At 66.0% G+C, this 21,907-nt stretch overlaps 6 protein-coding genes across 12 annotated transcripts; 1 reads left to right on the top strand and 5 right to left on the bottom strand.

Moving 5' to 3' along the window:
- Positions 1-211: 211 nt before the first annotated feature.
- Positions 212-7,056, bottom strand: VPS33B (VPS33B late endosome and lysosome associated). 3 transcript variants are annotated; one of them, XM_058033311.1, is made up of 23 exons: positions 6,933-7,056; positions 6,697-6,777; positions 6,559-6,620; positions 6,424-6,473; positions 6,235-6,302; positions 5,996-6,041; positions 5,612-5,706; positions 5,281-5,385; positions 4,910-5,006; positions 4,735-4,812; positions 4,239-4,312; positions 3,309-3,395; positions 3,029-3,119; positions 2,806-2,880; positions 2,471-2,535; positions 2,326-2,380; positions 2,202-2,248; positions 1,794-1,926; positions 1,480-1,553; positions 890-991; positions 657-732; positions 451-567; positions 212-333 (listed from the first exon to the last, which is right to left on the bottom strand). In XM_058033311.1, the coding sequence occupies exons 1-23, from the start codon at positions 7,026-7,028 to the stop codon at positions 254-256; spliced, it is 1,854 nt and encodes a 617-aa protein (XP_057889294.1). In that variant the 5' UTR covers positions 7,029-7,056; the 3' UTR covers positions 212-253. The 3 variants fall into 3 exon arrangements, with proteins under 3 accessions (XP_057889294.1, XP_057889295.1, XP_057889296.1); XM_058033312.1 differs by having other exon boundaries at positions 6,559-6,617; XM_058033313.1 differs by lacking the exon at positions 5,281-5,385.
- Positions 7,057-7,175: 119 nt separating this feature from the next.
- HDDC3 (HD domain containing 3) lies at positions 7,176-9,214 on the bottom strand. The gene is made up of 4 exons (XM_058033111.1): positions 9,016-9,214; positions 8,451-8,506; positions 8,127-8,367; positions 7,176-7,306 (listed from the first exon to the last, which is right to left on the bottom strand). Exons 1-4 carry the CDS (start codon positions 9,167-9,169, stop codon positions 7,176-7,178), a joined length of 582 nt encoding a protein of 193 aa, XP_057889094.1. The 5' UTR covers positions 9,170-9,214.
- Positions 9,215-9,238: 24 nt separating this feature from the next.
- On the bottom strand, positions 9,239-9,891 carry NGRN (neugrin, neurite outgrowth associated). Its single transcript, XM_058033110.1, has 3 exons — positions 9,767-9,891; positions 9,592-9,702; positions 9,239-9,515 (listed from the first exon to the last, which is right to left on the bottom strand). The coding sequence occupies exons 1-3, from the start codon at positions 9,889-9,891 to the stop codon at positions 9,239-9,241; spliced, it is 513 nt and encodes a 170-aa protein (XP_057889093.1).
- TTLL13 (tubulin tyrosine ligase like 13) lies at positions 9,879-16,980 on the bottom strand. Of its 5 annotated transcripts, XM_058033655.1 has the most exons (13): positions 16,819-16,980; positions 16,198-16,316; positions 15,632-15,762; positions 15,111-15,267; positions 14,781-14,924; positions 14,314-14,399; positions 13,980-14,205; positions 13,431-13,615; positions 12,662-12,850; positions 12,070-12,202; positions 11,579-11,752; positions 10,963-11,314; positions 9,879-10,449 (listed from the first exon to the last, which is right to left on the bottom strand). In XM_058033655.1, exons 2-13 carry the CDS (start codon positions 16,288-16,290, stop codon positions 10,205-10,207), a joined length of 2,115 nt encoding a protein of 704 aa, XP_057889638.1. In that variant the 5' UTR covers positions 16,291-16,316; positions 16,819-16,980; the 3' UTR covers positions 9,879-10,204. The 5 variants fall into 5 exon arrangements, with proteins under 5 accessions (XP_057889638.1, XP_057889637.1, XP_057889635.1 ...); XM_058033654.1 differs by having other exon boundaries at positions 13,980-14,399; positions 14,781-15,267; positions 16,819-16,902; XM_058033652.1 differs by lacking the exon at positions 16,819-16,980 and having other exon boundaries at positions 14,781-15,267; positions 16,198-16,429.
- Positions 16,981-17,740: 760 nt separating this feature from the next.
- GDPGP1 (GDP-D-glucose phosphorylase 1) lies at positions 17,741-18,814 on the bottom strand. The gene has a single exon (XM_058033656.1). The coding sequence runs from the start codon at positions 18,802-18,804 to the stop codon at positions 17,746-17,748; it is 1,059 nt and encodes a 352-aa protein (XP_057889639.1). The 5' UTR covers positions 18,805-18,814; the 3' UTR covers positions 17,741-17,745.
- Positions 18,815-18,900: 86 nt separating this feature from the next.
- CIB1 (calcium and integrin binding 1) lies at positions 18,901-21,677 on the top strand. Its single transcript, XM_058033474.1, has 7 exons — positions 18,901-18,982; positions 19,077-19,111; positions 19,529-19,631; positions 20,012-20,165; positions 20,413-20,531; positions 20,603-20,691; positions 20,933-21,677. Exons 1-7 carry the CDS (start codon positions 18,932-18,934, stop codon positions 20,952-20,954), a joined length of 573 nt encoding a protein of 190 aa, XP_057889457.1. The 5' UTR covers positions 18,901-18,931; the 3' UTR covers positions 20,955-21,677.
- The last annotated feature ends 230 nt before the right edge of the window (positions 21,678-21,907 follow it).

Here is a 21,907-nt window from a genome sequence, read left to right as displayed (position 1 = left end):
ACCGCCGCCGCGCCCTGCGCGGTAACGGCGCCCCCGCGCGGCCGCATTTGGACAGCGCACCGTGACTGCGCCCGGGCGGACCCGCGCGTCCCCGCCGCTCCCCGCGCGTCCCCGCCGGGCCCTAAGCCGCGCCTTCCACCGGGCCCGCAGTGGCCCGGGCATCAAGGCTGCCCAGCGGGTCGCGCTCGCACACAGACAGGCGCAGGCCGCGTCGTTGTCAGCAGAATCTTTACTGGCAGGCTGCCCTCAGGGCTCAGGCCTTGGCCTCGATCATGGCCTCCATCATGCGGGCGCTGTTGGTGATGGCCGTGGTCAGGAAGATGAACTTGCACCCTGCAGGAAAGGCCTGTCAGTGCCCCAGCCGGGCAGCACCGGCACTGCCAGCCCCATCCCCGTGGGCTCCAGCCTGAGCACGGAGCACGGAGCCTGCCCCGCCCGGGCCGCTCGTACCTCTCTCCTTGCCCAGGAAGCGGAGCGCCGCGATCTCGGAGAAGGTGCAGCCCCCCAGGAACACGGCGAGGATGACGCGCTGGCAATCCCAGGCGGGGTTGTCCTCCACGGCGCTGTCTGCAGAGGGAAGGGCGCTGTAGGCCATGCCAGCCCCCATGAGGAGGCCGAATGCCAGCGGGCAGCCGCGCCGCCCCCAGCCCCACTACCTGACACTGAGAACTCGTTGCCGTTGAGCAGCCGCACAACCTCCTCCAGGCCCTGCCAGCCGCGGCGCTCCAGCACCTGAGGGACGGCACGGCACGGGCACTGCCCAGGGGGCTCTCGGGGCACACGGCCACCACCAGCCCTAGGCCTGGGCACACGGACCCTGCCGGGTGCCCCAGAAGGGGGCAGGGCTGAAGGGATGTGCCCGGCTCTGTCCCGCAGCAGGTGAGCTCACCTGCTCGATGATCTTGCAGCTCAGGGGCACGTAGGCCCCGCCAAAGACATAGGCCATGTCCCGAGGCATTTTGAGGTCATACTCGCCATCCAGCCGAGGGATCTGCAGTGACAGGTGACACCAAAGGTGCCTCGTTCCCCCTCAGAGGTGCAGGGGCGAGGAGACACAGACATTCGGAGCACGGCTCTGTCCCCACCGTGCCAGAGCCAGCATCACATGGCCTGGGCGGGCTGTGCAGCAGGGGCCAGGGACAGAAATGTCCCTGAAATGTCCCAGAAATGTCACCTTGCCAGCAGCCTAGGAGCCCTGCCCAGGATGGAGGACACGGGGCTGCCTGCCCAGCGCCACTGCAGTGTCTGAAGGGGGCAAGGAAAGCCCCAGCACTCGCAGGGCGCAGGGCCAGGGCAGAGTGGGGAGCTGGCAACGGCCCCCAGCCCCAGGAGAAGCCCCCAGGCTGCCTGGAGCAGCTGCAGCAGCTCTGGGCCTGAGCTGTGTGCCCCTGGGCTGCCAGGCCTGCAGCCTGGGCACGGGCTAAGCACAGCTCTGTGCTCTGTGTCACTGTGTCCAGCCAGCAGCCCTGGAGGACGTACCAACCCCAGCTTCTTGCTTATGGCTCGGAAATTACTCTTCCTGGCCAAAGAACTGAATGCATCCGTGATCTTTCCTGGAAAACACGACAAGGAGGAACAGCTTGGGAGGCTCTGTCTGGACGGTGGAGCCAGGCTGGCAGCGCTGTGCAGAGCTGTGTGCTGTGCAGAATGGCCGTGGTGCTGCCAGCCCTGGTGTCCCAGAGCAGAGACCCCTGTCCTGCCCTGCCTGCAGCACCATCGCTGTGCCTGCAGCCAGAGCTGGGCCAGCAGCTCCCCTTGCCGGGCTGCAGGACACGGCGCAGGGGCTGGCTCACCTGCAGCACGGTCTGTCACCAGCTTGCTGACTTTGCTCTCCACGGCTGTCAGCGTCTCCCCGGCTGCCTGCTCGGTCAGCAGCCCGATGCGCTTCAGGTTGTGGAAGGTCAGCAAGTGCTCGGGCCCGTAGCTCTGTGAGCGGGGAGCAGCATCAGATCAGCGTGGGCCCTCTGTGAGCACGGGCAGCACACGGGCTGGCCCCTCTGAGGCAGGGCACAGGCTGCTCAGAGCCCCCAGCAGGCACAGGGCAGGGGCAGCCTGGGGCTCAGGGGGGCTGTGCAGGCAGGGTCCGTGCTGGGGCTCACGGGCAGCTGTGCACCAGGGCCCAGCCCCTGCCGTGGCCCTGCCCAGCCCCTCGTGGCCGGGAGCACGGGGAGGGGGCCCCGCCCGGCCCAGCCCTCGCTCACCTGCAGGTACTGGGTTTTCAGGGAGCGGTAGTCCTTGGGGATGAGACCTGCGGGGAGCAGCAGGTGAGCTGCGTGCCAGGCTGGGGCTGGGTGCCCTGCTGGCCCCGCCGAGCGCGGCACTCACCGTTTTCAGTGATGGACAGGAGGCACATGAGGCGCAGGCTCTCGACGGGGGACACCTGTGGGAGTGGGGTTAAGGGATACACCTGTGGGAGCGGGGTCGGGGGCAGCACGGTGCTCCTGCTGCAGGCAGCAGCCCCTGCTCTCACCTGGCGGTCGATGTGCTCCTCGATGAAGCTGGTGCTCTCACGGATGTCAAAGCCCTCCAGCAATGCTGTGGCGGGGGCACGGGCAGCGTCACCCCAGGGCTCCTGCCAGCCTGCTGGGCTCTGCTGCCCTTCCCGCACCCCAGGGAATGCCCCCCAGCCCAGCCCACAGTCCCTCTCTCACACTGCAGCCTGACCCCACTGGGGAGCTTGGGACACCCCCGAAAGAAGGGGCTGCCAGGACGGGGCCACACAGGGCACACCAGGCACGAGGGCGGGCCTGGGGCCAGCGAGGCCGTGCCTCAGAGTGGGGCAGGCACCGACGGAGCAGCACTCACAGTGTTCAGCCTTGATGGTCTCCTGGAAGTCCTGCTTGGTTTTCTTTTTCATGATAGACTCACAGGCACCGATATCTACACAGCCAAGAGACACAGTGCCTTTGAGGGGAGAGGCCAGCAGCCCCTGCCCCATCCTGCTGGGCACACCCAGGGCCCCCAGCCCCTGCTTTGCCCCCAGCCCCAGCAGCACAGCCGAGGGCCCCTCCTGCCCCTCGGTTCCTACGCAGGCTCAGCAGGCGATGCTCCTGCTTCAGTCCCTTCAGCTCCTGGGACACAAAGTCCTTCATCTGCTTGATGTCCATGCCCCGGCGCCGCTGCGAGAGGGAGAGCAGGGGCTGTGCCCAGGCTGCACTGGGGGATGGTGCCCAGGCTGCACTGGGATGGTGCCCAGGCTGCTCTGGGGAATGGTGCCCAGGCTGCACTGGGGGATGCCCAGGCTGCACTGGGGCGGTGCCCAGGCTGCACGAGGGACAGTGCCACACGCATCCCAGGGTGACACTCACGTCGTACTGCGCCTGCAGGTTCCGTGACTTCTGGCTCAGGAAGCCAAAGACGTTGGAGAAGTGCTCGTTCCGGATCTGGCTGAACACCTGTGCGAGCAGCACAGCTGCCAGGGCCCGGCCAGCTGCAGCCCTGGGCCAATGCTGCCCACAGCCCGCACAGCTCGCTGGCAGTGCCAGCCGTGCCCCAGAGCCCTGGCTGGCAGCACAGCAGCCCCTGGCAGCGTGTCCCTCTGAGCCAGGCCACGCCAGGTCTGGGAAAGCTCCTCAAGGGTCAGCCCTGAGGGTCCCCCCCAGCTCAGCAGAAACTCTCTCTCTTCCTAGGAACTAGAACTGTCTAACCAGCTACTGTCTTTTAATGAACAGCCTGGGAAAATTATTTTTGTAACCTGAATAAAGACCCAAGTGGAGTAATATTTTCATTGTCAAATTCCATAGTCAAACACCAACCTGAACTGTGGCCAGGATGGAAAATTACTATGAACTTTGCGACTCAACAGGAGGGTCTGCTGTATTCCTTTCCTATCCTTTGGATTCCCCCCTCATTCCCCACCTCCACCTCCATGGAGATATTTTTGAGTTGATTTTGGTTAGGATGGATTGATTTATAATTTTTTTTCATCTGTGTGCTTTAACCATTTAGAACTTTGCCAATGAATTTTGTCAAGCTGCAGCTTTTATATGACACCTGTTTTTGCACATGTTTGTGCTGGGGTTCCCCTAGTGACCTTAAAGCACTCCTTTGTGACACAGCGCCGCACGCAGGGACTCTGACAGGTTCAGAGTGGAGCTGCACCAGGTTTCTGTGCTCTCTGTGCCTGAACCATGCTCCCAGGGCCCAGCAGCCCCAGCCACCCCTGCTCAGCCTTAGCAGGGAATGGTTCACTCTGCCTCCTCCCACCAAGGGATCCCCCGAGGCTCCTGAGCACTCACTTTGTCCTGGGAATTGAGCAGCACTTTAATGCTCTTGTCAGAAGAGGTGACATCTGGCCCAAAATCCACACTGCCTGCAGGGAAAAGCCAAGAGCTGCTTTGTCCCAGACATAGCAACATTCCCACATGCACGAGCCTTGCTGAACGAGGCAGCACAGACAGGGGATGCCAGCCCAGTCTCTTGGGAAAAGGGAGGATTATGCCCAGCAGCACACTGGGACTGTCCCTGTGGGAACAGCACCGTGCCTGACAATGCAAGGCACAAACTTGCACAAAACCTGCTGGCCAGGTGAGGGCAGAGCCCCGTGCTGTGGGTGCAGAGCCCGTTCTGCCCTATGCTGTGAGTGCAGAGCCCCGTGCTGTGGGTGCAGAGCCCGTTCTGCCCTGCTCTGTGGGTGCAGAGCCCCGTGCTGTGGGTGCAGAGCCCGTTCTGCCCCGTTCTGCCCCGTTCTGTGCATGCAGAGCCCGCGCTGCCCGCGCTGCCCTCGCCCCGTACCACACTTGATGCGGAAGGTGTCATCCACGAGCCCCTCGTAGACCACCTGGGAGCAGAGCGCTGTCACGTAGTCGGTGTCTGCAGGGAGAGCACGGCCGGGCTGCCCTCCCGCTCCTCCTGCTGCCCCGGGGGCTCTCCTGCCCCTCTGGGATGTGCCGCCCCTGCCTCAGCCCACCTCTGTCCATGAGGAACACGTGGCCAATCTCGGGCTTCCTGCCCTGCCCTTCGCCGTCGCCCTCCTCCTCCAGGTCCCGCCACAGCTCGTAGCTCATCTGTGAGGGGCGCAGGGTGCCAGGGCAGGGCACGGCCCAGGCTCCCAGCCAGGGCCCGGGCACACAGCGGGGCTGACGGCCAAGGCCAGGCACAAACACTCCCGCCCGCGGGGCACCCAGCGAGCAGCAGCCGCCCCCGCGCTACCCACCCTGGCACACGGGACCCCCAAAACCCGCCCAGGAGGTGGCACGGGCGGTGACAGCTCTGATGTGCTGCCCCGTGGCTGACGGGGCCCTGGGCCCTGCCAGCCGCAGCCCCCCGTGCCAGCCCCACCTTGGCACAGCGGCCGATGCCGTGGGTCTTCCCAAAGGGGCCATAGAGGGAGTTGAGCAGCTGCAGGGCTCTGGCCACGGGGTTGATCCAGCGGTGATCTCCCTCCTGGGAGCAGGCGGGCAGTGTGGGCAGCTGCCTGGGCAGGGCTGGGAGCTCCATCCCCAGCACACAGCAGGAACTGCCCCGAGGCTGCCCAGGCCAGCTGGGGCCGAGCCACCCCTGCCCAGCAAAAGCTGCCCCTGGGAGCAGACTGAGGGCTGAGCAGGGCACCACACAGCTCCTCCTGTCCCCAGCCCCAGAGAGGCTGTCACCCCCCACGTGTCCCACTGACCAGAAAATAGTCACGGAAGAACTCGGGCAGCTCCATGCTAATGATGTCCTCATCCAGGGGCAGCAGGTAGAAGGACCATTCGTCACAGGTGACATCTGTGTGTGGGACAGGAACAGGGGACACTGATGCAGCCCTGGGCAGGAACAGCCCCAGGAATCACAGCAGCCCCAGAACAGGGCCTGTGGAGCTCCAGGGGGCAGGACCCTCTCTCCTCTCCTCGGGCAGAGGAGAGGGGCTGTGCTGTGTGGGCACACACTGGCCTGCAGGCTGGCAGCCAGCCTCGAGAGAACCCGTGTTCCCTGCCCACACGGGGATCCCAGCACTGGGATGTAACTGGGATCCTCTGGTGTCAGCTCCCCGGGCCAGCCCCGCAGCCCCACTCACCACCAAAGACCCCCTCCTCCTCCAGCACCATCTCGCAGGCGTAGAACTGCAAGGGAAGGAAGGGGAGACCCTCAGGGCCAGGCGAGCTCTGAGCAGGAAAAGCTCTGCAGGGGCCAGCGCCTTCCCAGTGTCACAGCACTCGGGTTTACGCAAACATTTCTGGGTTAAAAACTAATAACTTTTGGTGCCCACAGGGGAGTGGAAAAGTGCAAATGGGCATCACCGTGGGTCCTACTGACCTTCTGGGGGCTGAAGATGATTTTGTACTTCCTGCTCCTGCCCGACATCTTGTCAGCGTTGACGATATCTGTGGAGACCCCGCAGAGCCCCTGCACAGCCGCCCCCCGCCCGGCCCGGCCCGGCTCCCCCCGGCCCGCAGAGCCCCTCGGGCGGAGCCCCGGCCCCGGCCCCGGCCCGGCCGCACTCACCGGCGATGAACCTCATGGTCCTGACCCGCGGCCGCACCAGGAAGCAGAACCTGCACCGAGAGGGGCCGGGGCCGCTCGTACCGGGCCGGGCCGCGGGACCCTCCCTGCCCTGCCCTGCCCCGCCCGGGCACTCACTGGTCGCTGGCGCCGGGGGCCGGCCGTGTCTCCACCTTGTACAGCTTGTCCACGTCGTGCTGCTGCGGGGACAGGCGCGGCGTGGGCGCGGGCGCCGGCGGGCGGCGGGCGCGGGCGGCCCGAGCGGCCCCGCGGTACCTTCAGGATGGACACGTTGGCGATGCGGTCCAGGGGGCTCATCAGGTCGGCCTCGATGAACAGGTCCTTCTTGCCGGGCAGCTGCGGGCAGGCGGGCATGGGCGGGCACCCGGCGGCTGCCCCGAGCCGCGCCCGCCCCGGCTCCCGACCCCCGCCCGGGGCCGGTGCCGATCCCGCCAACCCCCAGCGCCCGCCCCGGTGAGGGATGCCCGCCCCGGTGGGGGATGCCCCCGGACCTGCTCCAGCAGGTAGACGAGCTGGTCTCGGGCCAGCCGCTTCAGGATGCCGAAGTCCGGCGGTTCGGGCGCGTCGCGCCGCCCGGCCAGGGCCATGGCGGGGACCGCGGCGCCACCGGAACGCCCGGGCGCGGGCGCGGCGCGGCCGGAACTCGGCGGCGGCGGAACCGCGCAATACCATGGCAACGCAGAGACGCCGATCTGTGCGCACGTTTATTATTGGCGGAGGCGGGCGCGGCCCGGTCACGTGGGCACGCCGCGCGCCTCGAACAGGCGCTGCAGCGCCCCCTCCAGGGCCGCGCTGCTCCCGCGCAGCCCCGACACCACGCGCGCCGCCCACCGGAAGTACTCCTGCACGCGCTCCTCCGACCACCCTGCGGAGACACGCGCGACGTCACTTCCGGCTCCGCCTCACCGCGGCCGCCCGCACCAACCACGCGGTCCCACGGAGACAACGGCACACACACACCGGCACACACACCACACACACCGCCACTGACACCGGCACACACACACCGGCACTGACACCAGCACTGACACCGGCACTGACACCGGCACACACACACCGGCACTGACACACCGGCACACACACACCGGCACTGACACCAGCACTGACACACCGGCACACACACACCGGCACTGACACACCGGCACTGACACCGGCACTGACACACCGGCACACACACACCGGCACTGACACACCGGCACACACACACCGGCACTGACACCGGCACTGACACACCGGCACACACACACCGGCACTGACACACCGGCACACACACACCGGCACACACACCACACACACCGCCACTGACACCGGCACACACACACCGGCACTGACACCAGCACTGACACCGGCACTGACACCGGCACTGACACCGGCACACACACACCGGCACTGACACCGGCACACACACACCGGCACTGACACACCGGCACACACCGCCACTGACACCGGCACACACACACCGGCACAGACACACCGGCACTGACACACCGGCACTGACACACCGGCACACACACACCGTCACACACACCGGCCCCGCCTCCCGCCCCGGCCCATCGCGGCCGCGGGGCCCTCTGTCCCTCGGCACAGGCAGCAGCGCCAGCCGTGCTGCGGGCCGGGACCGGCGGGGCCCGTGGCCGGTGCCGCTGCACTGCCGCCGTGCTCCCCGCGCCCCCTGGGCCCGGCACCTTGCGGGGTGCAGCGGTTCAGGTCCCGCAGGTTGTGCAGCTTGTCCGCCAGCTTGACCAGCTTGGCGCGGCGGCTGCAGGCGGCAGCGCGCTCGATCTGCAGCCGCTTGCGCTCCATCTTGGGCAGGCTCTTGTCGTCCGTCACCTCCTCCACCACGCGCCGCACCTCCGCGCCGAACCGCTCCTCGATCTCCGAGAACGTGGTGTCCGTGTCCTCCACCGTGTCGTGCAGCAGGGCGGCCTGCGGCGAGCAGGGGACCAGGGGGCTGCGGGGAGCGGGCCGAGCCGCGGGGAGCGGGCAGGGCGGGGCAGGGCAAGCGTTACCTGCAGCACCACCATGTCCGTCACGCCGGCCTCATGCGCCAGGATCCTGGCCACGGCTGCAGCGAGAACGGAAAGGTGGGAGGAGGCGGCGAGGAACAGGCAGCTCCGGGCCCGGACCCGGGGGCTGCGCCGCACGGTGGGCGGCGAGGCTTCCCCGAGGCCAGCCCTGGGCAGGGCACACCCCGCGGGCCCGTCCTGCGCGGTGGATCCGCGGCTGGGCAGGCTGGAAGGCCCGGGGGGCTGGCAGTGCCCCCCAGGTGGGGCTGTCCCCTGGCCTGGCAGCGGCGGCTGCGGCACGGGGGCCCCTCAGCAGCTCCCGCGGGCCCCAGGCACGGCCGGGCAACGGGGGGGCGGCAGCCACACCTGGAGCCGGGGCCGCCGTGCTCCGGCAGCTCTGCCCCCATCGGGCCCAAGGACACGGGACAAGGGACACGGCTGTGTCCCGGGACCAGGGCGAGGGGCTCCCGGGGGCTGGCATCGCGCCGGGGCAGGAGGGGTGCCAGGGTAGGAGAGAGGGCCGCGGGGGGCTCCCGAGAGCGGGGCGCGGTGCCGGGGGGTTCCGCACCGATGGGGTGGTTGATGTAGGGGGTGCCCTCGGGATCCTTCCGCCGCTGGTCCTTGTGTTTCCTGGCTGCAAAGTCCACGGCCTCCAGCAGCCGCGCCGCCTCGGAGCCCATTCCCAGGGCCTCGGAGCCCATCCCCGCCGCCTCGGAGCTCATCCCCGCGGTCTCGGAGCCCGCGGCCGGCGCGACGGAAGCGGCACAGGCGGAGGCGGGCCCCAAGTGCATTTATTGCGCGCCGGGCCCCGGCCCGCCCCAGCCCCGCGGCAGCCGGTACAGCAGCGTCCCGTCGGGGGCGCGCACCTCGCGCCCGTCCCCCGCCCCCCGTGCCGGTGCCGGTGCCGTGGCGGCGGCGCTCAGCGCCCGCTGGTCCTGCCGCAGGCGGCGTTGCGGAGAGGGACAGACGCGGCTCCGCAGCACCCGCCGCACCACGTCCGTGCTGACGCCAAAGCCTTCGGCCAGGCGCTCCAAGGGCCACTCCTCGGGCAGCTCCCGCCGCAGGAACCTGCGAGCACGGGCACGGTCACCGGTGCGCTCACCGAGGCGGTCGGCAGGCGCGGCCCGCCCGGCCCCGCGCTCACCGCAGCTGCTCCATGGCCTGCCAGGTCAGGACGCGCTCGGAGGCTCCGCGCCCCCCGCCCAGCTCCCGCCGCAGCCGCTCCATCCGCGCCGCCGCCCGCCGCCGCCGCGCCCTGCGGGAACACGCGTGAGCGCCCGGGCCGCCGCTCGCCCCGCCGCGCCCCGGCCGCTCCGCACCTCTGCGTGTCCTCCAGCGCCGGGTCCGGCGGCTCCGGGTCCCCGGGCCACGCCGCCGCCGCCCGCCGCGGGGCCCGGGCGAGGAGCGGCGCGGCCCGCAGAGCGCGCCGGAGCAGCCCCGCCATGGCCCGGAACAGGCCCGGGGACGGGCGGGGCCGGCGCGGGAGCTTCCGACGGGTCCTGAGCGAGGTGGCCTCCGGAGGGCTTCAGCGCAGGCGGCCGTGCAGCGGGTAGGGCACAAGCACCAGTCTCCGGCCCTGGCAGGGGTGAAGGCAGCCGGGGCAGGTGGCCGGAGCCGTGCTGGGCCCAGGTGCTGGTCAGGGGGCTCAGCAGCTGACTCGAGTTGATGGAGGCAGCCAGCAGCTGTGCTGGTTTCATCCTGCAAGTCCTGGTTCTTAGGCAAGCACGCACGGGCGGAAGGCTGAGCCCCTGGCCGTGTTACCTGTGCTTTTCAGGCTGTGAATCTGAGGGGCAGTGGCACGGGGCAAGGTGCCGGCGTGGTGTGACGCACTGGCACGACGAGGCTCTGCCGCGGTGTGAGGTGTGTGTGTGCTGCGCGGCAGTGGCGGCGGGGAGCTCCACAGCGCAGCTGGAAGTGCCATCACATGGGGCCTGCTGGGGGCTGGCTGGGGACGTCGGGGGACAGCTGCCCCCATCGGAGGATGACCGACTACCAGCGTTACCTGCAACGGCACAGATGGTTGTGGGGTCGTGCAGAGCCTGCAGCTCAGCAGCCCCCACTGCCCTTCCCCGTGGGCTTGGTTCTGGCAGCCCCTCCTCTGCCCCTGCTCCTCGGGGTCCTGAGGCTGCAAAGTGGGTGAAGCCGATGCCAGGGAGCTGGGCTGGCAAGGCTGGAGGGTGGGAGCACAGGCAGGGAGCAGTGTGCGGGGAAGAGAGTGGGGGCTATGCTGTGTCACCATGTCCCCTCTGACGCCCAGGACCTAATGCATCCCCAAAACCCCTTTGACTTTCCTGGCTTCTCACACTCCCCCGTGCCTGCACATCAACCCTTGATCCTGGGAAACCACCCATGGTTCTTCCCTGTCCCTGCAGATGGGATCTCCAAGCCTCAGAGGTTTCCAGCGGTAAGCAGTGCCCCGAGCAGAGCACAGTGACCGCTTAGCAGTGTCCCAGCATCCCTGAGAGCTCCACGGAGCCCACCCGTTCCTCCCAGCCTGGCAGCGTTGTGTACTTACAGCCTTCAGCCTGGCTGGCGGTGCCAGGGAGGCCCTGCTCCCTGGGCTGCTGCCCCCGGGGGTGGGCGCAGGGCTGGGGGAGCGCCGCCCCCGCCGCCGGGCCCTGCTGCCAGCCCCCGCCCTGCGCCCGGGCGCCCCTGCGCCGCGCGTGGCACGGGATGCTCTGGCCTCGAATGCAGAGGGTCTCCGTGTCCTTGGGATCTGGGCCTGCCATGTGCTGTGGCAGGCCCTGGGCTGCAGGGCTGGGTAAAACCCTGTGTGCCAAGGGCCGAGCTGGGACTCCCAGGAATGAGAAAAGCATCATTAATTTGCGGGCGTTGTGCTCCTCAATGACATCCCAGGGAAACAGTAGCTGGAAGGAGGGAAGGAAAATGGCCACGGCTTACTTCTGTAGGCCTTGGCAGGAGATGGGAAAGAAGAGTCTCTAGTCACACCCAGGTGCACAGTGAAGCATCACCCCGCACTTTGTCCCCGGCACCATTCCAGACTCGTCATTCTGAAGGCACAGCAGCTGCTGTGCCTGCAGCAGCCCCCATCCTGCCCCAGCAGAGATGCTCAGTGCCCAGCCCTGCTCCAGCCCACTTCTGTGTGGGGTGGCTGTGGGCAGTGCCATTACCTGGCTCTGGAGCACGTAGGGTCTCTGGGTTTCAGCCGTGGGGAGCAGCTGGGAAAGCAGCTCAGTGATGCCCAGCCCTCGGATCTGCTTCTCACGCTGCTGCAGAGCATTCAGTCTCCTCTTCTCTTCGTGTTCCACAATGTTCTGGGGCTTCATGGAGTTGTACTGCACACGCTGCACCTCGGCAGAGACACACCTGAGCTACAGCAAAGCTGAAGCTGGGATAATGCACAGGTGAGACAGCCATGAGCTGCTCCAGCCCTGGGCACAGTTACAGTCCCAGCAGGGACAGAGATCCCAGTGAGAGCCAAAGTGGAAAGGCACAACACTGGTGCTTGCAAGTAGTGCCAACACGAGTTGTTGACTCTGAACTTCAGGCAGGGAGTCAAACCTGGAATTTCTGCTCCATGGGTGCCCCAATGGCTCAGTGCAGCTCCCAGAGCCATATCAGTGACTTAGAGAGCCCACAGACAGTGCTGACACTGATGTACCTTTCTGTCCCATGACTTGGTGCTTCTGTAGGAAAGGTGGGTTGTAGGAGTTGTGCCTTTATTCCTCTCTGTTTTCTTCTTCCTGATAGCTTCCAGCTTTTCATTTTTCAGGCGCATCTCCTCCAGCTGCTGCCTGCCACACAACAGCACAGTCACTCAGCTCAGAGCCACAATTGCAAAGGGCTCTGGGGCAGGTTTCAACCTTGGGACATTTACTGCAGGCCCAAGTTCTATATGAATAGCCCATAATGGAACTGTGCCAAGAGAGGGAATGGGAAGCTTGTAAAGAGACTTTTAAAAAGAGAGATGCCCTTGGATTAGGCTGTGTTTGCCAAAAGGGAGGGGGACATTTGGGAAATGGTGTCTCCACGGTGCAAAAGTCAATGGACTACTGCCCTTTCCTCTCTGGAGTCCATCCAAAAGGAGCCACTTTGCTGTGCTGCCCCAGCACATGCAGGCTCACTCCTTTCCCCTCCCACTCTCCCCGCTTTCTTACACCTGCCAAGCATCAGAGCTGCTCCCCAGGAAGGGGTCAGGAGCAAGCAGTCTCCATGCCACCTGTGAGAAGTGGGTTTCCACAGGAGCAGCATACCTGGCATGCTCTTCTCTTGCCTTGGATGCTGCTGTATCCTGGAAGAGGGACCTGCTCTGCTGGAAGAATGGCTCGTACTTCTCTGTCCCGGGTGCTGGGTAGATGCGTCGGAAGCCCCCCAGGTGCTCGTTCTCGTAGGTCTCAGCCTGTGCCAGCCAGGCAGCCTGGCTGCTCTCCTGCTCCCTGCGCCTGCAGCGGGACGGAGCACAGGGAGCTGTGGGGGAGGCTCTGGCACGGGCAGAGCGCGGGGCTGATGTGCCCAGCATGTCCCGGGATTGTCCCAGGACTCCTGATGGAAACAGCAGCTGGAGAGAGCCACAGCCTCCCTGCCAGGCAGCAGGCTCACCGACCACGGGCTTGTGAAAGGACATAGGGCAGACAGAGAAACGGGAAACCCTCAGTCCTGGAAAGGACCCCTGCCCTGCAGAAGGGTATCCCCAGTTCCTGAGGCAGGGCTGTGGTTCCTCATGTGAGCATCCCTGCCAGCCCAGGATGCTGGCACTGCCCATCCCCAGCAAAAGAGATTACAGGCAGGTGCAGCTTGGGGAGAGCTCTGCCAGGGCCTAGAGCACAAGGTGTCACAGATCTCCTGGCACCCAGAGAGCAGCCGGGGCTCCTCCTTGCAGGACGCAGATGGCTTGGGACAGCTCAGAGGCTGCACAATGGCCCGGGCTCTGGGAGCTTCCACAGCCAGCCCCGGTGTTATCCTGCTCTGTCGTGCCTGTCTTTGCTCACTGGGACCTGCAGCACCGTGGGGGAGCAGCAGTACCTGGACTCCCAGGGAGGCTGGCTGGCCTGCAGGAGCCGTTCCTTTACCCGCCGCTTGTCTTCCTCCAGCACCTTCTTTCTGTCACAGGCGTGCACATTGATCAGGTTGAAGGTGTCACACAGAAGGGCATCCTTCACCTCGTGGTCTAGCTGAGAATCTGTGTTGAAGCTGGGAGAGTGGTTCACCTGCCAAGACAAGCAGGTAACCTAACCTGGCACCCCAGCCACGCCCCGGGATGCTCTGCTCCCTGCCAGAGACAGGAGCCACACACAGCACTCTCTCCTGCCCACTTGTGCCACAGGTCACTGGACCCCACCCCACAGGGGGCAGCTGTCACAAATTCAGGGTGCTCCCAGGACAAGGGGTCTGAAGGCTTGGGAAAATCCCTGTTGTTAGATGGTGTGCAGGAAATGGGTTCTCTTGGATCCTGCTCACAGCAGGTTGTTTGGCTTCAGAGCCTGGTTAATTCTGTGAGCAAGGTGGCCCTTTTGAATCAAACAAACTCCCTGTCCTAGTGGCCCAGCTCTGAGCTCTCCACTCCTTCCTCACCTCCAGCAGCCATGGCTTCAGCCTTCTATCCAGCAAAATGTCAAAGCCCAGGATTTCAAAGCAGGCACAGCCAGTAGTGCGGTTGGAGAAACAGCTCTGGTAATGATGTTTCAGCACAGGGTGAGCTGAAATCAATGTCTTTATAACAATGTCATCAATATCTGCCCAGAGCTTTGATGTGTCATAGTTGTGCTTTGCCATCCAGGCGTTCAGGGTGGACAGTTTCCTGTGTGGGAACAGGGGGTGGTAAGGGCTCAGCTGTGTCACTCCAGGAAAGTTGAGGTAAACCTGTGTCCCCAGGCAGTGTTCCTGCAGTGCTGGGACATGCCAGTACCTCTTGCTGCCCACCATGTCGTCCGTGTTGAAGTTTTCATTGTGTTTGTTGATTGCATAATTGGTCAGGTGCATGCAGATGTCACCCTGGCAGGGAACCACAAGAGATGTTTGTTCACTCTGAACCACTGAGCAAGAACAGGAACAGCCCCAGCAGATACTCCCATGTTCTTTTCTGCCTGGAGCATGGGCAGAGTAGGAATGGTGTGGAACTGAGCATTCTTATCAGGGCCAGAAGCAGAACATGCTGCCCAGAGACACCAGGGGTGGGGGGAGGCTTCACTCTGCAGGTTTTCAAAACCTGGTTGGGTGAGACCCTGAGAAACCAGGTATGAATTTATTGTTAACCAGGTCTCCTGCAACCCCCAATACAATACCTGCCTTTTCAAGGCCTGGAATGCCCCCAGAACAAGTTAAGGACTGATACCTACTGATACTATATGAGTTTTTTTAAAACTTCCTCTTTACCAGGTTTCTCGTGCTGTTATCGATGTACCTCATGGTGGCAAACCGGGCCAGGCCCTCCTTGTAGAGAAAGATCTTCAGGGGGTCACAGGATGTGACCAGCACGTAGATGCGCATGTCAAACTTGAAGCCATCGATGAGGAAGGGCTGAGAGGAAAGAGGCAGGAGCAGGGTGAGCTGAGGAACTGCTCCTCTGCCTGTGCTGCTCAGCAGAGGGACAAGCTTTGTCTGTGTCCCCGATGTGCCACAGCCACACCGACACCTCCAGCAGGCCTGAGGAGACCCGGGGAGCAGGGGGGATGCTGGAGTCCTCCCCCAGGACCATCCCAGTACCTCAGAGATGTACTGCTGGCAGATCATGCGCTCCCCGTGCTTGATCTCCTCTGGGTGGTGGGTTATGAAGATCCCTCTTCCCTGGCAGCTGTTGTCAGGCTTGCAGATGTATGTTCTTGCTTTCCTCATGGATCTATAGGCAAGGAAATCTCCGTAGCTGTGCAAGGGAGAGGTGACTATCACCAGCTGCCAAAAACACCCCTCTCAACTCTCTCCTAACAGCTGGGTACTGAAACCATGGTGCTGCAGGCCAGCACACACTGAACTTCTGCAGGGGATGAACTGAACTCCCATTCCTAATCTGCAGGAGTCACAGATGGGTCCCTGTGTGACCCGACCCAGCCTCCCCATGCCTCCTTTTCCCTGCACACATCTCCAGCTCTGCTGGGAGGTTTGCAGAAGAGGTCAGGGCGGTGTGTGCCAAAGCAATGCAGGTTTGGGCTCTGGTGCCCAGAAGGAGCAGGCCAGCAGCCTCCCTGCCCGTGTCCCCTGTCCCCAGGGCACTGTCCCACGCCACTCACTCTGCTGGCAGGCACCACGTGCGGGGGAAGATGTTGTACTCCTTGGGGAAGAGCCGGAGCATGCGGTTCAGGTTGCGAGCCAGCAGGTCCTTGCGGCACAGCTCGATCATGCCTGGGAAGTGGTTGATTTTCTGAAAGTGGTGCAGAAAAACCCCGATCAGCAGCGCCCTGCAGGGATGGATTCTCCCAGCCCCGAGGAGAGCCTGTGCACGGAGAACCAGCAGTGAGAGGGAAGCCAGGCCTGTGGCTGCCTTGAACTACTGCTGGGGGTGAGACTTGCTTTATCTGGGCTTCACTACTGATTCATCTGCCTATTCCATCTTAGCCCTGGAGCAGCCTAAGAGCTGTTTATTTCACAGCACATCACAGGGCTGGCACGCTGCTGCTCCCACCACAGCTGCTGAGTGCTGCTGATGACACCAGCCAGGGACATGGCACAAGCAGAGGCATCTGACCCTATGCCCTGGCGCCGAGGCACAGATGGCACAAGGCACACTTTGGGTGCTTCTGTTCCACAGACAGCCCTGTGTCCCGAGCGATGCCTGCTGGGCAGGTGTTCTGTTTACCTGGAAGCGCTTCATTTCCATGAGGCGCTCCAGAGTGACCGTGCTGTCCGTCCAGTACACCGTCCACTCCTCGTGCTCGGCCGCCTCCTTCATCCCGCAGTGCTGCGCCGCCCGCCGCACTGTGCCAAGGCAAGCAGTGACAGGGCCAGCCGGGACCACGGGCAGCAGCTGACACCCCAGGGAACCGGGGATGGGGTGTGAAACACATCCCTGCCCGAGGGGCTGCACGTAGGAACTGGCAAACCCCAAGGGATGGGGTGTGAAACACATCCCTGCCGAGGGGCTGCACTCAGGGACTGACTAACCCCAAGGGATGGAGCATGCAGCTCTCCGGGCTGCAGTTCCCCTCTCAGAGGTATTGGCACAACCCCTTGGAAGGCGTCAGGAACACCAGTTTTATCTGGCCAACCCCTCTTGCCCATTTTAGCAGACAGCTGGCAAACACAAGTGTGGGGGATGTTGAGGGCTCGCGCTGCTGTTGCATTTTAAATCGGGAGAAATCTCAGTCCAAAGTGTGACAAACTCCGGTAGCAGTGGATAAACCAGCGGGAACAGGGTGCCAGCAGCGCTGCTGGCTGGCAGCGCCTGGGGAGCCTGCGGGTCCCCGTCCCTCTGACTTACCGCTGTCGTACTTGCAGCCGCTCAGGTTGATGGAGGGGACACTGGAATAGAGACGAGATGACAGTAGCTCAGCGAGGCACCGGGTAGGGCACAGAGTGGGGACAGCCCCGATGCCCCACGCACACAGAGCACAGCGGGCAGCCCGACAGAGCCAGCCCGGCTCGCTACAGCCCTAAGGAGGCGGGCAGGGCGCTCCTGGGCACGGAGCCGTGCCCGGCTGGGTCACACAGGGGATCCTTGGGGCACTTTCAGGCAACACTATTTATTTTGGGTCAGAGGGACCCGCACCGGCTCCCGGGGGCTGGGGAGCGCCGGGCACCGCCTGGGCACTGTGCCACGGCTGGGCTGGGGCCGGGACCGAGCGCGAGTGAGGCAGCGGGAGGCGCCGCCGGGGGCGGCCGGACGGGCTCCAGCCGGACCCTGCCGGGGGCTGCGGCCCCACACTCGCCTGCGCCTCCTCCGCGGCTCGGGTCCGGCGGGAGCAGCGGGACGGTACCGGGGGGCTGCGGCGATGGGCGCCCCCTCACTCGGAGGGGTTTCCGGGGACGGGCCCGGGCCCACGCTGCCCCTGCCGCTGCCGCCCGCCGCCGCCATCGCACCGCTCCCGGCTCCGCCGCGTTCCCATGGCGACCGCACCATAGAGCCGGGCATGCGGCCAGAGCGGCCTCGCGCGGCCACGTGATCGTCACTTCCATGTCCTCCACCCGCAGCGCCCCCTGCCGGTCTCGGTGCGCTCGGCTCTGCGGCGCTCCAGCCGCTGCCCGTGCCCCCGGTTCAGCTCCGGCCGCTCTCCATGCCACAGTCTCCGCGCTCCGGCCGCCGCCCGTGCCCCCGGTTCACCGCTCTGACCGCCGTCCGTGCCCCCGGTTCCGCGCCCCGGCCACCGCCCGTGCCCCCAGTTCAGCGCCTCGGCCGCCGCCCGTGCCATCACCGCTCCAGCAGCCGCGCCAGCTCCCCGCCCAGGTGCAGCAGCTCGGGCTCGGGCAGCAGGTGCTGGCGGATGGCGCTCAGCGCCTGCTCCTCGGTGATGTCCCGGTAGAGCGGCTCGGCGGGCAGCGGCAGCAGCCCTGCCAGCTCGCACAGCGCCACGGCGAAGGGCTCGCCCGCCTTGGGGCCGAAGAGCGGCCGGCGCGCCCACAGCAGCACCCGCAGCCCGCGGCCGCCCCCGGGCCCCGCCGGCGGGTCGCCCCGCGTGGCCAGCACGTTGCAGGCCAGCCCGGCGGCGCCCAGGTGCTCCGCCGCGCGGCACACGGCCCGCGACACCGGCTCCAGCGCCGCGGGGCCGGCGGCGAAGAAGAGGAAGGCGGGGGCCGGTCCGGCGCGGAGCAGCGCCAGGCGCGGCCCCAGCGGCTCGGCCGGCGCCGCCTCCAGCGGCAGCGGGCGGTCCAGGTAGAGCCCGTGCAGGTGCAGGTGGTTCACCGAGGCGCCGCCGCCCAGCCCGTTGAAGCCCACGCGGAAGCCGGGGTGGGCGCTGAGCAGCGCCGCCTCCAGCGCCCCGCGCAGCGCCGGGGCCGTCAGCGCCTGCGGCAGGCGCCGCGCCGGCTCGGGCAGCAGCAGCACGTGTCCCCGCTCCAGCGGGCTGGCGTTGATCGCCACCAGCAGCGGCTCCGGGCCGCCGGCGCGGCGCAGGCGGAACAGCAGCTCGGCGGGGCGCAGCCGCGTGAAGTTGAAGGCGGCGGGGTCGAAGGGGTCGCGGAGGCTGCGGACGGGCTGCGGCGGGCGGCGCTCCGCGCTGCGCTGCTCGTTCAGCTGCGCCACGAGGCGCACGGCGCCGGGCAGGACGCGGGTGGGCAGCGCTCCCAGCCGGTACCGGAACAGTCCCCGCTCCATACGGTCGCTCCAGCCCGCCAGCAGCGCCCGGTCGAACCGGGAGGGCGCGGAGCCCGGGTCGCCCCAGCCGGCTGCCTGCAGCACGAAGTCCTCCTCGCTGTACACGAACTCCTCGGGGCTCGCTTCGCCCGGCTCCCCCGCCGGCGTGGCCGCCATCTCTGCGGTGGCGGGCCGGGAGCCGGGCGTGCCGGGCGGGCGGGGCCGGCGGTACGTGCGCGTTTGCCCCGCCCGGGGCGGGCAGCTCCGCGGCGGCGGGCGGGGAAGCGCGCAGGGAAGCGGCGCCATGGGCGGCTCGGCCAGTCTGATCCCGCGGGACCTGCTGAGCGAGTACCAGGTACCGCACCGGGGCACAGGGCCGGCTGCGGGGCCCGCCTGGGCTGCCCTGCCTCGGGCCTTGGTGCCGGTGCTGAGCCGTGCTGTCCCCGCAGGAGCTGACGTTCCTGAGCAAGCAGGAGATCTTGCTGTAAGTACCGCCGTGAGTGCCCCCCGCCTGCCGGCCCGGTCCCGCGGGGCTTCAGCCTGTGCCGGGGGGCACGGAGAGCTCCCGTTCCGGCCCGCTGAGCCGGGAGGCGCCGGGGCACTCCCTCGGAGCCGCTTGTGACGGGGCCAAGGTCCGCGGGTGCTGCCGGTGACGCCCTGACCCGGGGCTGGGGCTGGGGCCGGCCCGGTGACCCTCAGCCTGCCCCGGAGCCGGGTGGGCGGCAGCCGGACCGGCCCCTCTCCCTGCTCCGGTGGGACCCCGGCACGGCCCGGCCCGGCAGAGCCGGCAGGAGCGGGGGGAACGGGCCGGCCCGCCCTGGGGAGCGCGGCCGGTGCCGGCCGGGCACACGGTGCTGCCACCCTCGCACCACAGAGCCGCTCTCTTTGTTGCCTCTTAAAGTGCCTACAAGAGGTTCAGTGAACTGCTGCCAAAGGAGGAGAGGCAGAACGCCTGCTCCGCGCGGGTCCCCAAGAGCCAGATCCTGACGCTGCCTGAGCTGCGGGTATGGTGCCTGGCACACCCGGGACACTGCTGCTCCGCGTTAGGGCCCTGTGCACCCAGCACGGCCTCGCTGTGCCAGCCAAGAGCTTCCCTGCCCTCATCGAGCAAGTGACGATCCCAGGGATCCCTGCTGTGCCATGGAGGATCCCAAGGGTCCCTGCTGTGCCGGACCCTGGGGGTTCCTGCTGTGCCACGGGGGACCCTGCTTATCCCTGCTGCACAGGGCTGCACCCCGGCAGGCGCACAGAACAGACATCACCGTGCCATGGGTGATGGAGCAGTGGCAGAGCGGGGCACCTGCTCACCTGCAGCCACAGCCAGGGTGTGCCTGATGGGGCCAGCAGGGCCCCAGCCCTGCCTGAGCCATTCCCGTGTCCGCAGGCAAACCCCTTCCAGCAGCGCATCTGCCACGTGTTCTCAACCTCAGAGGCCGAGGATGACAGCATGTCCTTTGAAGACTTCCTTGATATGCTGAGTGTCTTCAGCGATTCTGCCACCTCTGACGTCAAATCCTACTATGCCTTCCGCATCTTTGGTAAGGCTGGGGACAGGTGCTGCGTTCTGGGATCTCTGCACCTGGAGGAAGCGGGAGCAGGGTGATGAATTGACGTTCAGGAGGGCGGGCAGTGCCCTTGGAGCACCCATGGGGATAGTGGCTTTAGGAACTCCCTGTGGGAACAGCTGTTTGGCATGGTGAGGGGCATGGAGGGTGCAGTGCCGGTGTCTGTGGCTCCCTGGGGTCACTGTGGCCCTGCCAAAACCTACCTTGTCTGTCCCCGCAGACTTTGACAACGATGGGATTCTGGACAGGAAGGACCTGGAGCAACTGGTGAACTGCCTGACAGGGCAAGGCGAGGGGTCCCGGCTGAGCAGCGCAGAGATGGAGCAGCTCATCCAAAACGTGAGGGCTCCCAGCCGGGGCACGGGCCCTGCAGAGCCCCGGCACAGAGCTCACTGCTCCCCTTCCCGCAGATCCTGGAGGAGTCCGACATCGACAAGGACGGCACCATCAACCTCGCCGAGTTCCAGCACGTTGTCTCCCGCTCCCCCGACTTTGCCAGGTGAGGGTCCCCAGAGCCTGGCTGGGGCTCATCACCCTCACTGCTCACTGGCACACAGCTGTGGTGCACGAGGGCAGGCTGCCCTGTGCCAAGCGTGCCCTAATGCCAGAGCTCTGCATCCCCTGCTGGCTCTGCAGAGCCTCTCCCCCACACGGGCATTCTGGTCCCTGCAGCGCTGGGTGCTTGTAAACCCTTTGTGTCAGCTAGCAAGCAGGTGCAGATCCTGTCGTATCTCTTGCAGCTCCTTCAAGATTGTCCTGTGAGCCCCTGGCTGTCCAGCAGCACTCCTCCAGCTCTGCTCCAGTTCCTGCAGCTCTCTGTGGGCTCAGCCATTTCCTCTTCCAGGGAGCACAGCCCCGGGCCCTCAGTGGCCAGGCTGTGCTGCAGTGCCTTGGGCAGGAACCCTCCTGCTCCCCTCTCAGGTGCCTGCTTGGCAGCAGGGAGTCCCAGGAATCTGCCTCTCCTGCAGCTCCTCTGCCGTCTTAGCATTAGAATTTGAATCCCTATGCATTCCAAGGGCAGCCCTGCTCCTGCCTGGGGCCACTCTGCACAGCACAGCCCCTCTCTGCCCTCAGGACCAATTCCTACCTTGTGCCTTCCAGCAGCAGGCAGGGAGCTGCCTCCCCTGCCAGCCTCTTCTGCCTCTCCTGTATTTCTGGGAGCCTGCCTGCTGCCACACGGATCCATTTCTCTGAGCAGTAACTGAATGTGGGTCCTCTGAGCAATAACCAAAAAGCGGATCATTTTCCACAAGCAATAACCCAAATGGGGGTGCTTTCTCTGAGCAGTCACCCAGGAGTCACTGTACAGGTGGGACCCCAGAGCAGAGCTGTCCCCCCACGGCTGTGCTCAGAGCCTGCACTCCTCCTCCTCCCTTTCTGTCTTTGCCCTCTTCTGGCTCCAGCACAGCAGCTGCTCTGCCGCCCTGGCCTCTTCCTCCCCCAGTCCCTGTAAGGACACAATTAAAGGGCTCTGGTTTCACCCTTGCTCTTTGCTGCCTTTGTCTGGCTGTGGGACGGGTGCCACCAGGGTGTTGGGGACATGGGCTCCTGCCAGCCCTCTCTGCCTGCCGCCAGCCGCCGCTGCAGGGGACGGCTCCACGTCCTGCTCCACCACAGCCCTTCCAGGGCCGCCTGCTGCACACTGGGGTCCTTCTGGGCAGCACAGGGCTCGGTGCTCAGGCCGGGGCACGGAGAGGAGCCCTGGGCAGCGAGTG

The sequence above is a fragment of the Melospiza georgiana genome, chromosome 13 (assembly GCF_028018845.1).
Source record: "Melospiza georgiana isolate bMelGeo1 chromosome 13, bMelGeo1.pri, whole genome shotgun sequence".
NCBI lineage: Eukaryota > Metazoa > Chordata > Aves > Passeriformes > Passerellidae > Melospiza > Melospiza georgiana.
The sequence above is the reverse complement of the archived record's forward strand: the minus strand, read 5'-3'. Positions and strand labels throughout refer to the sequence as shown.